At 39.9% G+C, this 16,036-nt stretch overlaps 2 protein-coding genes across 2 annotated transcripts in view; both read right to left on the reverse strand.

The window, feature by feature from the left end:
• Positions 1-6,253, reverse strand: part of ccnyl1 (cyclin Y-like 1) — a gene marked incomplete in the record, with an annotated part of 9,944 nt that extends 3,691 nt beyond the window's left edge. Inside the window, 7 exon segments of the mRNA XM_035676383.1 lie at positions 713-832; positions 1,861-1,912; positions 2,005-2,040; positions 2,325-2,425; positions 2,751-2,794; positions 3,332-3,406; positions 5,266-6,253. Coding sequence (XP_035532276.1) covers positions 713-832; positions 1,861-1,912; positions 2,005-2,040; positions 2,325-2,425; positions 2,751-2,794; positions 3,332-3,406; positions 5,266-5,428 — 591 coding nt within the window.
• Positions 6,254-7,047: 794 nt separating this feature from the next.
• creb1b (cAMP responsive element binding protein 1b) overlaps positions 7,048-16,036 on the reverse strand; it is an 11,905-nt gene continuing 2,916 nt past the window's right edge. The window contains exons 2-8 of the mRNA XM_035676899.1: positions 14,524-14,636; positions 14,273-14,419; positions 14,057-14,157; positions 13,295-13,449; positions 12,533-12,718; positions 12,189-12,342; positions 7,048-12,001 (exon numbers count right to left, since the gene is read on the reverse strand). Of these exons, the coding sequence (XP_035532792.1) occupies positions 11,857-12,001; positions 12,189-12,342; positions 12,533-12,718; positions 13,295-13,449; positions 14,057-14,157; positions 14,273-14,419; positions 14,524-14,628 (993 nt within the window). The 5' untranslated portion in view covers positions 14,629-14,636 and the 3' untranslated portion in view covers positions 7,048-11,856. The remainder of the gene's footprint in view (positions 12,002-12,188; positions 12,343-12,532; positions 12,719-13,294; positions 13,450-14,056; positions 14,158-14,272; positions 14,420-14,523; positions 14,637-16,036) is intronic.

Consider the following 16,036-nt stretch of genomic DNA (forward strand, 5'->3'; position numbering starts at 1 on the left):
AAAAAAAAAAAACATTTTGAAAATAGAACATTTTAATGCATTTTTGCCTCTGCACCTCACTTGGTAAAATTGTGTTAAAAAGACAGAAATGTTAAATTCAAACCTGTGAGATCTGTCTCGTAAAAATCACAATTCTAATGCAACCAAGAATCCGTCTACTCCAAGCCTCAAATGCTTTTTTTGTGTGATCATAACACAGACACTCACCTGACAAGTGTCATTTGTGTTATTTGGGACATGTCAGTTTGCAAGAGTGTACTGCCCTCTGGTGACTAGTTTGTAGTAATAGCACAGTATTTATTTCCATGTACTCCACCACTAACTACATTCTCTACCATACACTTTACCAAATGTAGTTTCAGTGTCTTGATAGATTTCAGACAGGGTTTCAACAGGGTTATATATGGGGTTCTAAAACCTCCACAATAACATCTTCTAGACTCAAATGTGTCTGATGTCATTCAAGACTGTGTAGCTCATACCAAAGCTCTGTGTTATTAAATATGCACTTTTCCCAGCAAAACTGAGAGGTGCTCTAAGAGTTTCATTCTCTGCAGGGCCAAAAGGCCTAAAAAGAATGTTGCACTCAACTAAAACCTATTAATCTCTACATTGATTCCCAGGATTCCAACAATAAAATCATTATTCTAACAATCTATTGGTTAAAGCCAAATTAAGTGTGTACTACCCAGTATTACAGAGACAGACTTACTAGAGTGACAATGGCACATTCTGCTGTGAGCTGTGCAGCGCTGAAGAGTGTTCTGACGAAGCGGTAGATCAGTTTGTGTTCTGGGTCTACACGGTTGTAGTCGTCTGGCACTGGCTCTCTCTGTATGGGATAAACAGTTCACACATACACGTCTGAGCGAAGCAAGTACGGTTATGAATTCATCGAGAATGATATGCTTCTCCATTCTTCTCTTGATATATGTCTGATGTCTGAAACTATTTATGTAAACATCATGTTTAATTATAAAGCTGTAGGGGCAGCGAGTGCAGAGACAGCACAACCCGTACAGGGAGAATATCCACATTTCTGGAAAAAACATCAGAACTTTCCTTCTATATACAAGGCCACAAACATGCTTGTTGCAAGCAGACATTTAGTAATGTTTGTTTCATGTGAAAGGCACTTGTGAGACTGTCAACACTGATATTGAGTTTGCCCCAAATGTTCCTCTTAACCGTGCCCTCTATTCGATGTCATCTTCAGTTTGGAGTGGCCCTCCAAAAATTGAGCTATGGTCGGCTTTAAAACAACTTCATTGTGAAATGAGACACCACTCATGCCTCATTACCACAAGTCTATAACTGAATAGAAACCACTTAGAAAAGACCACAAGAGAGAATGACAAATTACTTTTTTTCCCCTTCTTGTTTTTTTTTTTAGCCAGTGAATCACATCCACTTTAATGATGCACTACTTACAAATACTGTTAATATTTTTTCTGTTCCCAGGGTCTTGGGAGATAGCCCTCAATACCAGGTCAGTCCAGTAAAATCTCAGTTTAAACGACCCCTGTAAGTGGGTACAACTGTCACCACACAGAGCCCAGTTTGATATCGGGACACCACTGTGTCTCACATGGCTGTACTCTTCTCATTTGTTATCTTGGTGTATGGTATATGGTCATGGTTCTCCAGTTGTTGATTCAACAAGTAAGTAAATGCAAATAAAGCAACATCTTAAAGTTGCTCAGGCCGACTGACTGGTCGGACTAAATAATAATTAATTAGTTCATAATTAAAGACTTAATGAATCAAAACTAGCTTGAAAGAATTACTTTTCATTCATCTGTTTTGCTGATGGGAGCAGAACTCATTGTTACTTTGAGGAAATCTCATCAACATACTCACTGATAAGGGGTGCAACTTCTCATCAAAGATGTCCAGTGACCTGTCTGAGTCCCTGAAGAACACATAACACATCTGTCAACATACTTCACGCACAAACCAGTTCTGGTGACATAATGTTCCACAAAAATGTACATGTACACCTACCTGTTTTTGATGTGGTAGTATATTGCTAACGTGACACTGGAGAAAGAAAGAAAAGGGAAAATTAAAAAAAAGTGTGGGTTAGTGTTTGACAGCTTAGTATTTTACGAGATAATCCTTGTGAAATGTGATTCAGATTGACTAAAATAATGTCATTAGAGAGGAGTCCTAAATTAGGCATGAGAACATCTGTTTAAGTCATGCATCCATCAAGTATTACTTTAGGATTACCACGCTGTGATGTAACAGGATTTTCCCATGTGAAATGAGGGACTATTGGACAGCACGCACTGTGTGTTTCTGTGTGTGTGAAAGGCTCTCACCATTTGATTGTGCTTTTGAGGTTTGGCTGGCTGACGGTGTTGTCGTCTATGAAGATTGTGGAACAGGAGCTGTATTTCTTTGACAGTGGACCAGGAGATACCTTGAGACATTGAAATCACACAGTCAGTCTTGATGGCTGCGTTTCTTTAGACTGGTTCCACTTTTCTGAATAGTGGTCCATGGGTTTTTCTACACTGACAGCAATACAATTCTAGATTAACACTGAGTACTTGCATGGCATTCTGAATTTGATACAAACATTTGCAAATATAGAGATACTAAATGCAAACACAAAATATCTACTAAGAGGAGAAACCTTAACTGCCCATTATACAGTGTGAACTCACCACCAGGTCAGTAAGGAGAATATAGCATACATATTCCACAATTACATTTATAATCAACTTTTTCATTTTGACACTTACATGACTGATATGATTTATGTGGTTGCTTTTCCTCTTGTCTCGTACTGTAAAGGAAGAAAGATGTTCAATAAAGCCCAGCCAGAAGAATTGAAGAGTGCTCAGTACTGAACTCACTGTCTTATAAAACAAGGTAAGTACAGACTCAAATGAAGTATTATACATGATTTTTTACATTTTTTGTGACTGTTTCCTTACTGCTAAGTAAAGACATCTAAAAGAGTCCAAGTATAGAAAGAACCTGTTATAATCACCTATCGACTTGATTGTTAGAGATGCCTGTGGCACCAGTGGCTGTGTGATGCGCACAACTTAATCAAGCTCTACAGTGAATTAGGTCATGAACATTTTAACCTCACTGTCAGGACTGCAACAACTATAAAAACATGGCCTAGGATTAGATAACTGCATCAACAGAAAAACAATGTAGTACAGAATTAACTTCTGAAACCATATCTCTCTTAATATTCTACATACACTAAATCATGTGTTTAGGTGTGTTTGTTCCTCAAATGGATTTTAGGGAAGCCATTTAATGTGAATCCCTGCTGTGTGTGTGTGTGTGTCATGTTAGGATTGCTCACCGTCTGTCTGGGACTTGCTGAGGAAGATGGTGCTCGCTCGGGCGTGGTCCGACGGGTTAGACTCCAGGGCCAGCTCTGAGAAAACAAGAAGTGTATGTAAGCGCTTTATAATGACAATCTGTCAACAAAAGCACTCTGCGTGCTGCTCAACCCCCAGTCCTGGGTAGGGATGAAGCCAAAGGAGAAAACAGGAAGCACTTAGCTGACATAGCTATCAACGCACTGATAGAATTCTGTAAATTGTCATTATCCATTATGATGAAATAATGAAACATGAGTCAACGGATTTGTGCAGAAAGCGACCTCACAACAAAAAGGCTCAGAGACGAGCAGGAAGTGAAGGCGGCTGCAGTACACACTTGGCAGAGCCTTCCCAGGCAGGACGATATCAGCTGTCTGATTATGGCTGTAGGCTGGAGACTGTGAAAGACTCGACACCAACCACCAACCAAGACTCAAGATGAATTGATAACTTGTGGCCTGTCCAGTGGACTGCCTATAAAAAGGCTCAAATGTCAGAATTTCACCTTCACAATGGCAGTTTCATTTCAAATCCAATTTGCCTTTTGTCCAAAATATAAACTTATACTATTACATTAAGGCAAATGCATGTAAACAATTACATTGTTTTGGCTGACAAACAGGACTTTATTTTTGGACACTGTCCAGTATGCTTAGTTTACATTGTAGACTTATTAGTAGCTCCTGTAGTATGCTAACTGCTTGTGGACATTAAGATACTTTACAGACAGAAGTGTAACGACTGCACTGGTTGGTAAAGCGTGACTTAAGAGACTTGGGTCCTTTATCCAAATCTGTGCAAACAGAGCAGCACATTACATAAAGCACAGGGGATTAAGTGATGGCAGCATTTGTGTAGTGAGGACAGCAAGAAGAGACACGGGGAATGTAGAAAGGGCTGCTGGACACATTCTGACCCTCGCTCTGCCAGCAGCTGGTCTCTCCAAACTGCACTCACACACGTTAGCCCACAACATGAATGGAATGAACATTGTGCATATCTGGGAGTCAATGAGGAGTGGCGACGCCAGGACTGATGGTACAAAACTGAGCTCAGGGCTATCACACAGAAATATCTGAGCTGCTTTGTCGATCCGGGGTTTGTATCACAGCAGGAGATCACAGCGTGTGCAAAAGAAACTCTGAAGACACGGCCAATTCGCTAATCTTAATTAACCTTAAACCTGCCTTAATTTACACTTTGACTATGTAACAGTGGGCACGGTGATGGCCAATCAATGTCACCGAGTAGCACATCGGAAGATGCAGTTTGTTCACAGGTACACACACTTGGTAATAAAATATTGGTTGTTCCGGTTATGCCGTGGTCTCTTTCAATTTCTACTTAATCCCCCCCAACCACACTCAATAATAAATACAAGTGTGGTAGGGGGAAAAAATGACAGTAATGATGAAGGGCTTGTTTTTATGGCTCATTGCTGAGTGGTTACTGTGGCTTACAAAAAGATGTGGGGCTTGTTTTCATTGTTAATGGCTGCCTTGGTAATGTGACACCAGTGTGATCAACATGATGCAGTGCCCAACTAAAGAGTGCCAAGAATGTTATCATCATCATCATCATCATCATCGCACTGCTGGCAGCAGGATGGCAATAAACCCGTCCGGCAACTTGGCAACAGCCAAAGTGTCTGTGTGTACATTTCCTTGCTGTTGTAAAAAAAGAGATTATACCATCAAGTTGCTGTATGTCGTTGCACTAAAGATTGACTCTGTGTGTCAATATTAGTGAAGGCGGGTCATATGAGGGAGCTTCCTCACTGTGTGTGTGTGTGTGTGTGTATTCAGGTGAAACGTCCCTTTAAACAAACAACACTGGGTGTGACGCTTCAAGGGCTCAAACACAGTTAAGGAAAACCCATCCCAGGTGTGGAGGGTATCAGACAGACACCTACCATCGGGGACCTCTCTGTCGCTTATATGCTGCAGATAGGGCACCGTGTTGTCATCGCTCACTTCGGTGCTGGTCTGCAGCTCCTCCAGCCGCTCTGCCGGTTGTCTCGACGGTAGCTTGGGGCTGGACTCGGGAGAGACGCAGCATGACACCGTATTCCCCATCCCAAACCGGGCGTACGCTTCACACTTTCGCAGCCAAGTCCGAGTAGTGCAAATATTTGTAGCTAGCTAAAGTTAGCTCCCCCCCAGTCTCATAAACATTACCAGGCTATAGTCAGTATTAGCACGACACTATCTCTGCGTGCTAAATCGCCGCTGTCCACCAACTCCCAGGAGTCGCATTCCTGTCCATTTGTGGGTATGTAGCGTTAGTGGAATAGTAAAAACAAGAGTTAGCCAGACAGGCTCACTCTGTTGTACAAAATACGTGCCCTTTTATGCAATATTCGACGTCTTGTTGTAGTAACAAGAAGCTGTTAAATGCAGGTGGTCGGAAATTCATTCATTCATTCATTCAACATGCTAGAGTTTCGCTGCTAGGTAGCTAACTAGTTAGCTTTTCTCATGAACTTTTTTTTCCTACTCCACATTAATTCCACTTTTTTTTGCTATCGTGTAAACACTATTTACTCTACGAAATAAACATGTTATAACCTCAAACCGCCAAATTCTGGTAAACACATTTCATGGGACTTTCCAAACAACCCCACGGATGTCTTCTCGCACTCGGATCGGTGTGGAGACAAATCTAGCCCGAGGTCTCTGCGGCCTCCGGTAGAAAACCGAGGAAAAAAGAGAAAAATCCAAGACTGTAGGCAAGAAATTCTCAATGAGGTCAGACTGACCAGGCCTTATCCCTGTTCCTCATTAGACAACCAACTGTGGTAGCTGGCCCGGACTCCCCCCCATCAGAGCCTCCACCCCGTCAGATTTGTGCTGGATGTACGCCCCGCCGCCGCCGCCATCTGTTGAGGAGTTCACAAACAGCACTACTTGGCACGGATGTGTTGTAGCCCCGCCCACCTAGTAATTCCATTCACTCCCATTGGCTGAGAAATCACAACAAGGACCCCTTAACGTGTCTCATTGGTTAACCGAGCTGCCTGTTGGAGACGATTTAAACCGATGAAATGTATTTACAACGCTATTTTTGTATCATCACCGATCCACACCCTTTTTTGACAGTGAAAACAGAAGCCCGTCCTCTATTGCACTATCTACCTGTCAATCAGTGCACCCCCTCCCATTCAAGCTATATGAGAGATATGTCTTGTACTTCTTATTTTTTCTTAATATAAAATATATATACTATATAATGAAATATCTATGTTAACATTAACACATGTCCTACTACTCAAAGGGAGTAATATTGTACTTTTATATTGTACTTTTTATATTACTATATGACAGGTATAATTGCTAGTTACTTTGCAAATAAAGACTTTACAAACAAAACCTATGATCACTGTATAAAATATGATACATTGCTACAGATTTAACTACCTGACAGAATGTAAATGTCTTTTAATGTGAACAAATGGTAACCCAGTTCTACAATTTGAGCTTCACTGTGCAGAATTATGTATGATGATGTAGATATAGTGTGATGTAGAAACTTGAATCCGCCAGTGCACATACACAGAAAATGGACTATACAATGAAGGAGACATCTTGTGTCCTGCACAAAAACTATAGAAATGAACACATTTTTTTGAACATATCAGACACCCATTGTTGTTTCAAGCAGACTATTTTAATACATGTGTGGAATCTCTAAGTTTTTAAAAAATGGACCGTTGTACACATAATTAAATGTACTAAACTGTAAGATAGAATAGTAAATGTCATGCGATCACCCACTATATAAAACACAGAGCAATTGGAAAGTAGTTTTTTTTACATGTATAAATTTTCTCAACGTGTGTCATGAATGGATTGTTCATCCGATTGATTGATTAGCAATAAAATACATAACAATCTTCAAGAGCAGTTTATTGCGACATAGCAAGTGTTTACAAAAGAGTGATGTAATGTCAGAGTAACAGCACTTTAAATAATGGGCTGGTATAGTTTTATAATGTAACGATGTTTAAACAAAGTACATAATGCATCATTTAGTTACCTTGTCTCCACAAGATACTATACAATACATGGCATTTTAAATTGATAACTTGTAAAAGTGGCAATATATAAACTGATCACATTAAAAGTTAGAAAAATGTTATTATTACTGTTCTAGAAATGATATATATATATATATATGTATATATATACTTTTACACACATAGAAATCAATCTGTTTCATGCAGAAATGAGGCTCGTGGGTAATAAACTATTCTGGCACAGAAATGAAAACACTTTTGGTTTTGTTGGAAAGATATTGTGTAATCACATCACAAAGTTGAGCTCACTATATTAAATCAACAGAAAAAGAGTATTACTAGATTTTCTTTTCAGCACCAGCACTGGATGTGTGAATTACAAGAGGTGAACATGATTTTTTTTTTTTTTCAGAATATACTTACAAAAGTTTTTATCTCAAGTATCTGATGGCACTGGTATCTAAAGGTTTGGAGCGCTACCCAGCCCTACGCACGCTGTAAACCCCCGGCACTGATACTAAATAGTGATTTTATCCTCTAAAATAATAAGCTTTACAATCAGCAAGACCAAAGGTGTGGTTTGTCAGACTCCAAAGATTACCTCTGCATTTTGTTATGTCTCTAAACTTAAAGCTGTGACAGGTAGGACGGCAAAACAGGGACAACATGTACAGCTACATGCTAACGTGCTGTGGGTGATGATTCATTCAAAGCCTTCTAAATTAGTATGAGGTGCTGCATGATTCCTTTTGCTGATTCAACCCTTTAATCCTCTATACATTACAAATACATACTGTATACTGTACAATATCAAAATGTTTTAAACTAGAAAAATAAAACTGGCAGAGCTACCATGAACTGAAGATCTTTTAAAAAGTAATACAAAACAAACCTATTTTAAGGAACACACTCTAATTGTTAGAGTGACCATTAATGCCCCAAAATTTACTCACCACATGATTGAGGTTCTGAAACACAGAAATAGATTTGTAGTCAAAATGTTAACTCAATGTCCACTTACTAGCTTCCCCAGCTTTCAACCCAACAAACCAACCGTCTCTGAACAGAGACAGGGGTTACTATCTCACGCCCATATGGTACGCTGTGATGTTACGACACCTGAGTTTACTCCATCAGCTGAAGCATTGGCCAAAGCTATTACAGCAAGTGGACCTTGAGTTAAGTTAAACTGCTGTTTCCAAGGGCACGAATAAACTTTGATGGTGCTCAGAAACAGAAGTTACCAGGATACAACTCCAACTCAATAATTAAGATTCACAAATCAACAGTGGAGGAAAAATTAGGAATTTGGAGTTTCTGTAACAAAATCACACCCCAAAAATGTTAAATATTTTTGTTTGAGGGGATTAGAGTTAGTTTCCATTTGTAATGGAAGCCAATACTTGGGTTGAGGATTAACTAACTCACATGTATCTTACCACGTTCTAGTGGAAAGAAGAATTGTGCTTTCATTCATTTGATTGACTGGAACAGTTACTGATGCAGCCATTTCTCTAGGCCTATGAGCTAAAAATACATCTCCAGTTAAGAACATGTGTGGCTGATTTTAAAGCAACCAAAGGGTTCGTTGTGCAGTTAAAAAAAAAGAAGAAAATTATAAAAAATTGTTTTGTTGTCCACCCCAACAGACTCGCTCTTCTCTAAAAACTCACAGTCAATCCTAAACAGAGTACAACACTCCAAAATAAAACATCTCCAGCAAAGGCCTTTTCTCATACACTTAGCTGCCATGACGGTGGTAGGCCTGGTGGATTACATGAATACACAAATACATTGTCTTCTATTATTCATTGATGTATGTTACAAATATGCAAAGTTGGTTTCATGCAAGCCATAAGAACATATTTCATATCAAATAAACAGAAATACACAAGGTCTACACATGCTGTAGAGTCTATGTACAGTAATATAAAAAATAAACAGACGTTATACGAATACGTACACGTATCTTCTCAAAAACTACACACAGTCCCACAAAAGGGATCTCTTTTCAACACAACGTATTTCTTCCATTATTAGTGTTAAACTAATAATTGCAGCCTATCTTCTGTATATTTCACCAAGAATCCAATCTGCTACATGTTCAAAAAGTGCCATGCCATTGCTCCAATGGCCTTTTATTTGAGGAGTACCTGGTAGCAGCCAGGTTTACTTGCATTATTCTGAAACCCCAATAGATCCAAAAATGTACCATTGGATCGAAAGTCCATTTGTCTGACAGCCAGAAAACAAATGCCCGTTGCTCTGAAAATACCAGCATGGTATAACTTAAGTAATGTATTTAACTTACATCACATACATAATGTAATTTAACTTATGCACTTAACTGACATAACTAATGTAGTTACTTTTCCTTACCCTGACCAAGTAGTGTTGGTGCGTAAACCTAATCAAACTGCGGCTGTTTCACAACGTCACAGCTAGTACAGCTAAGAAGCTGTGCACTGTCCCTGTCAAATAAATAAAATACATTAAGGGCAAGAAACTCCAGGGCCAGTGTGTATTTTATAACAACAGGCTGTTTTTACAACAGGACATTTTTTGAACTATTAGGGTTTCAGAACAATGGGCAGCCCCCTTCAAAAAAATGGCCCTGCAATCTCACATGTTGTTGCCACCCATATTTTACCACCATTTAACAAACATCGCAAAACAGACACAATATTAGAAAACACTGAAAAAATTAAATGTCATGGAAACTGACAGTGTGGCACAATAACATGAAGTCTGTGGTGTTCTCAATAATGTGCATTTTTGTACAACTTGGATCTTCCTTTCATCCTTTTTGACTTCACTGTCATCTGTTACAGGACATTTTACTCACTCAGTTAAGTGCTGATATCTGGGGACCCAGCGAGCCACGGGAGCAAGAAGTTATAAACAAACTCCCAGTTAACTAAACCATGAACATACCCAAGTGTCCATTAAACTTGTGCTTTGCTTTGCTTTTGTGCAGAACTACAGTTAAGTACAGTGTTCCTTCACAGCAACCAGGCTGCATAATAACTTTAACATATAGATTTGTTTTCACTTCCAAATAATTTAGATAAAATGGCCCCTTGTGTTGCTCCCTTACTGGATTTGAGTGAGTAAAATGTAAATCATACCTAACAGGAATATTATATAAAACTATAAAAATGGGACCCCAGGCAGTAAAAGCAATCTTTCTTTAAAAGTGTGCCTCATCCTGCTAATAATCTTATTTTATAGCATCTCTGACAGCTGTCTGTTGTGGAGAAGCAGAACAACAATATAAGTGAATTGAAAAATGTGATAATGCGCCTGTTGTTAAGAGACATGACTGCAGCCATCCACTGTCTCCTGACACACACACACAGAGTTCCTGTTCCTTCAAGGTCGGCAGTTGGTAGCATCTTTAAAAACACTTAGAAAAAATGACTTGTTTGTGCCCAATTAGCTGTAGAGTCCGCTATACGAGTGGCCGTATCTCTGAACGTTGGTTCGTTCATCAGGGCGTGGATCAAGTAGAGATTCACAATTCATTCAAAGCCTTTAACTGCAACTGACTGAGCTTGCCTGCCACAGAAATGTCATTAATTGTTGTACAAATTATTTTAGGATGAAGTATGAACATATGCTAAAATGCACCAAACAGCAGGCAAAAATATTGTATTTTACAATCTGGGTCACACTGAACTCACCACTGTGAATATAAAGTTACCATTTCACCATGGCAACAGAAAGTATTCATTTATCAATATTTAGCAGGTGCTTGTAAAGTCACATACCAGGATGCCTCAAACATAAGTTCTGTAAAACATAGGGGAAGGTAAATTAAACTGCAGGTAATGCTACAAGGACAACTTGTCGGCCATTATTGCTTACATAGTAAACACAAGTGCTCGACTGGAGTCCAATGAGGTCGAATAAATATGAGCGCCAGAAAGATTTGAACTACACAAACCACAAGGAGGTTCCGTTTGTTTCTGAAAGATTTAAGGTCAGCATTTTCTCAGCCTCACTGCACTCATTTTACAGTGACGTATCTCTACAATGACTGTGATGAGTACAGTGTTACACTAACCTATATGGGTATTAGCCAAATCTACGACAATTAGACACAGGCTCACAATCAAAGGCGTGTGAAGCCACATGTTAACCTGTGTCAGGAGCTGATTTTACCCTTTAATGATGTTACACAGGACTGTAGCTAAGGTTTTAGACTATAAGGTTTTGCCACTGTCATCATCAGACCTGGTTAACAGACATTGGTAGACCTGGGTGTTTTCAGTGTAGTGACAACGTAACGATTTTGTGTATTGTAAAAGTATTGTAATGACAGCCTACTGAAGAGAAGGTAGTGTAAGCAGAACTGGATTAGGGCGACTTCATCAAAAAGAGCCAGCCATGTGCAAACTGGAAGGCCAGGCAGGCAGAATCAAACAGTCAAAGTATTTGAAAAGAACCGAAATGCTACTTTTCCCACCTCGGTGTTCAGGACAGGAACTACTCAGATTTATGGCAGTAAAGGTCTTTAAGTGCTTTAAGTTCTTCAATTAGTGTCTTGTTTTGGTTCTCCAGGACAGCCACTCGGTTCTCCAGACACTTAACATACTCCTTCTTCTTCCTGCGACATTCGCGGGCTGCCTCTCTGTGGGAAGAACAAGACACAATTTGTCTTTCTTATTCATTTTTCATCACAGGAGGATTTGGGACTTACCTCGCCCGACCTGGCCTGTTAGCATTGCGCATATTTCGGTCATGAAGCTTCACAAAAGGCACCAGCGTGGGCAAAGCAAACAAACAACAAAGACACCGATTCCACCCTCTATTCATACCTGTTCTTCATGAGGCGGACTTCCCGTTTGCGGGTGACCTCCTCAGTAGCGCCCTGGGTGGGGAGGGCGGGAGACGAGGCCATGACCACCCCCGGGGCGATTGTGCTGGCAGGAGCTGCTCGGATCTGATAGGCCTGGACGTCACCAGAGGCAGCTGAAAGGTGTGGTTGGCAGAAAGTGGAAGTTACATTTTACTTTGAAAATCAATGTTTCTTCAGCTTCAGTATGTCTGTTTTTGCTAACAACAGCAGAAAATGACCATGATTAGGAAGAAAAAGATATCACCAGCTTCAGCCTTTTAGACACCACTTAATCCAGACGATCTGAAAACAGCACACTCTCACCTTGGACCACCACCTGGTTACTGGGAACCAGTATCTGCTGGCCGTCGCTGGTCTGTGCGTACTGGAGGATGGTGGCTCCAGGCTGGGCGGCTGCTGCTGCACTGGTCATGGTCAGAGTCTGAAGGCCCTGGACTCCATCTGTACCGTTATTAGCCAGCTGAATGGCCCCACCCTGTGTGATTGCAACTGTGTGTTTGGTGAGAGGAACAGATGGCGAGGGAGAGAAAGGGAACAAATGAGAGAATGAATCAAATCAAAGAAAAGAACAAGAACAGTAGAAATGGGGTTTATTTATATTATGGTGACACATCACATCATATTTTGATGAATAACCTGCTCAAACTGGTCATGTGACCCACTGTCAACAAAAAATACTCCAAATAGCAACTCTAGTGAAATAAAACATTGCCCTGATTCATCACCACAACTGTTTATTAGGTTTTTAAAGGAATATTTAACTATTTTTGACTACTAGGGGGCAGAAACACTCCAAAACAAGCTGACAGATACACAGCCTTGACATATTATCGCCTTAAAAAGTTATGGCGAACAATGACTATTTACAGACACTTATAATGTCCCCCTACCTATGTTTTGTGATTTCCATGTTATACATCAGTTTCATAATAATAATAACAATAATGTAAAAAAATAATAACACATTTTAGAAATAAAAAAAACAGATGAGGAGTGTTGACTGATAAGAGTAGTAGGACCGGTAAAATCCCTAATGGGGTGTGACAATCACCAAGTATCACCTACTGTATTGGCCGCTGCTGGTCTGGTAGATAGGTGTGGGAACAGTAACCGTGGTGATGGCTGGCGTGGCAGCAGCAGCAGATGAATCCTCCTCAGCCTTTTCCTCCTCGATACGAGGGACAGCCGGTGCGTCGGATGAAAGGTCGTTCAGGATTTTCCTATTGGGACAAACAAGTGTGGGAGTTACTCACAACACCTACTGGGCAGCGTTAGTGTGTTGTTAAGAGCTGAGGTTGTCACACGTTTCACGTTTTAGTATCACTTTTTGATGACCAAGTCATCCCAAATCCTCACTGTTTCTGGTTTTCACTGAAAAACAGCCAGGAGAGCACATGGTTGAAACTGTTTTTCATATCCAGATTTTAGATACTAGATTTTTTGAGACTTAGATAAAAAAAAATGCTGTGTCTTGCTTCAAAATTATCATCATAGTTTACAATAAATAAGGTTCTCTTGTAGTAAACACTGCTCAAAATCTTCAAGTTATAGAAGAGAAGAGTAGGATAAGGACACAATGAAAAATAACAGATTACCCTGTAAGCAAGTAAAAGAAATCAAGAAGTTTTTTTTAAATACAATTTTCACCCTGGGATATGTATTATAATTACTATTAGTTATTATAGTAAAATATTATAAGATTAAGGTGAATGCCCTTATAAAATGTAAATAGTCAAGCTAAAAAATGACCAAATCAAATATTTGATTTGGTTATGGGATATAGTGACGTCTTAGCGGTCTCCAGGAAGTAGCACACACACAAATTACCTGTATGAGGGGCGTCGAGACAGAATCTCTCTGCGCTTCTGAGAGTCTGTCACACTGTCTACTGACTCCTGTGAATCCTCACTTTCTGCTATGGTAGAGATCTGGAACAAACAAACAAACCAATAAATAACACAAATGCCCCAAACAAAGCTTCTAAATATGAAACACCTAAAACTAGGATTGAGTGTGTTTGGTGTGTGTGTGTGTGTCATTAACCTGTACAGCCTGGACCTGTGGGGACTGGATAACAGACGGCTGCGCAGCCTGGATGACACCATGGACCTGAACCGTCTGTCCGTTGGGAAGCTGTACCAGCGTAACTGTGGGACCTGTTGCTGAGGCGTGACCCGTTGTCATGGAAACCTGAAATTCAGAAGTGATGTGACTTTGCACGTATTTCTCTGCAAAGCTTTTTTTTTTTTAAAAACTGGAAGCAGACTGGAAGCAGTGTTGACGTCATCGGTTACCTGTGCCAAAGTAGCGATCTGTGCCGGGGTGATCTGCTGGCTCTCTGTCTCAGTCACAGCAGTCTCCACCCCCTGCTGAGCCTCCACTGCTGACTCCATCTTCATTGGCTGAGCTATGGATGAAGATTTGAAGAAAAGCTGTTAAAACTGAACTTTCGTGGAGCTGCAGCCACAGCATCTGTGGGATCAGGATCGCCAATGGTTTGTGTGCCTCAACCTCAGGATACCTTACAAACTATGTTAACCATACAGATGGCAAAAAACTAATGGCACTGCACAGCCCATGAGCAACCTTTAGTTAAAGAAAATACACAAGAAATGTTGAAAATTATGTTTGAAATGCACATGCAAACCTAAAAAGATTTTCAATGGCTCACCATAAAGTCACTAATGACAACATGAACCACCATTTTTTCAACTGAATATCAACTCTGAGTAACCAAGGTTCCCCAAAAATGACATTTTATTTGATTAGTTCCAAGAACATTCCTTGAAGATCTCTATATGTTGTCTTCATCATTATGTAAAATATCAATGAATGTACACTTATTCTTCTATCATCTATAAAACAACAGGAAAATGTCCCTGGAAGCTTCCTTTATTGTAACTATATAAAGTTCTGCAGTTGGTAATTTTTAGCTGTCTCCACAGTTCCTGCCATAGACTATACACACACATAGAGTATACACTGTATACAGTCCAAGGTTCCTGGTCATGTGGACCAAGTTATTTTCAAACTGATCAGGTCAGAGAGGGTCCCGTAGTATTGCCATAGGTTTCCATTCAGTGTGTCTAATAGTGGATGGGTTGTGGTTAAACCCCCAACTGCTAGATAGCAGTGTTGTAAATGTAACCTGACACTGATACACTGATAATACAAATGCAGATCCTTTTTTTAAAACTTACGTCGCATATGGCGGTGTGTTCTTTATACTATGACAGTTTTCCTAAATTTCTTATTTTAATTGCAATATATTGTTTTGTTTACAGTATCATAATACATATCGTATTGCCAGATGCTTGCCAATACACAGCCATAATTATCACAGGAGGAAAATGTGCTTTTTGAGGTAGACTGAGACGTGCAAGTTAAATGACATGTGCTGTGAGCATGTGGGTGGAGCACCATGTCACTACTTTTTTGGAAAATGAACTTCAGACATCTTAAGAAAACTTTCATGCAGGAATGTTCACCTAACCCCAACAGGGTGTTTCCAGAATCCCTCCGATGTTACTATTAAATATAAGTCTTTATTGATTTTCCAGAGTTGTAGTCTATAGTAAAAGAAACGTTGCACCACAGTAGTACAGTCGTAAAATTCAATAAAAGTTATGGATACTCAACTCGAAAATGTGTTTGGGCTGACTGTGTGCACATGTGCATCTGTTTAGGACTAATTATGTGGAGGAGCACTTGGGGAAAAAAGATGTCAGAAAACTGCTTCTGAGGGACCTATTAAACAGAACCGACTGATTCTGATGGGAGAGAAAGACATAAGAGAGACAACTGCTG

This window comes from Morone saxatilis, unplaced genomic scaffold (genome assembly GCF_004916995.1).
Source record: "Morone saxatilis isolate NCDOM2014 unplaced genomic scaffold, NCSU_SB_2.0 Contig5, whole genome shotgun sequence".
Taxonomy (NCBI): domain Eukaryota; kingdom Metazoa; phylum Chordata; class Actinopteri; family Moronidae; genus Morone; species Morone saxatilis.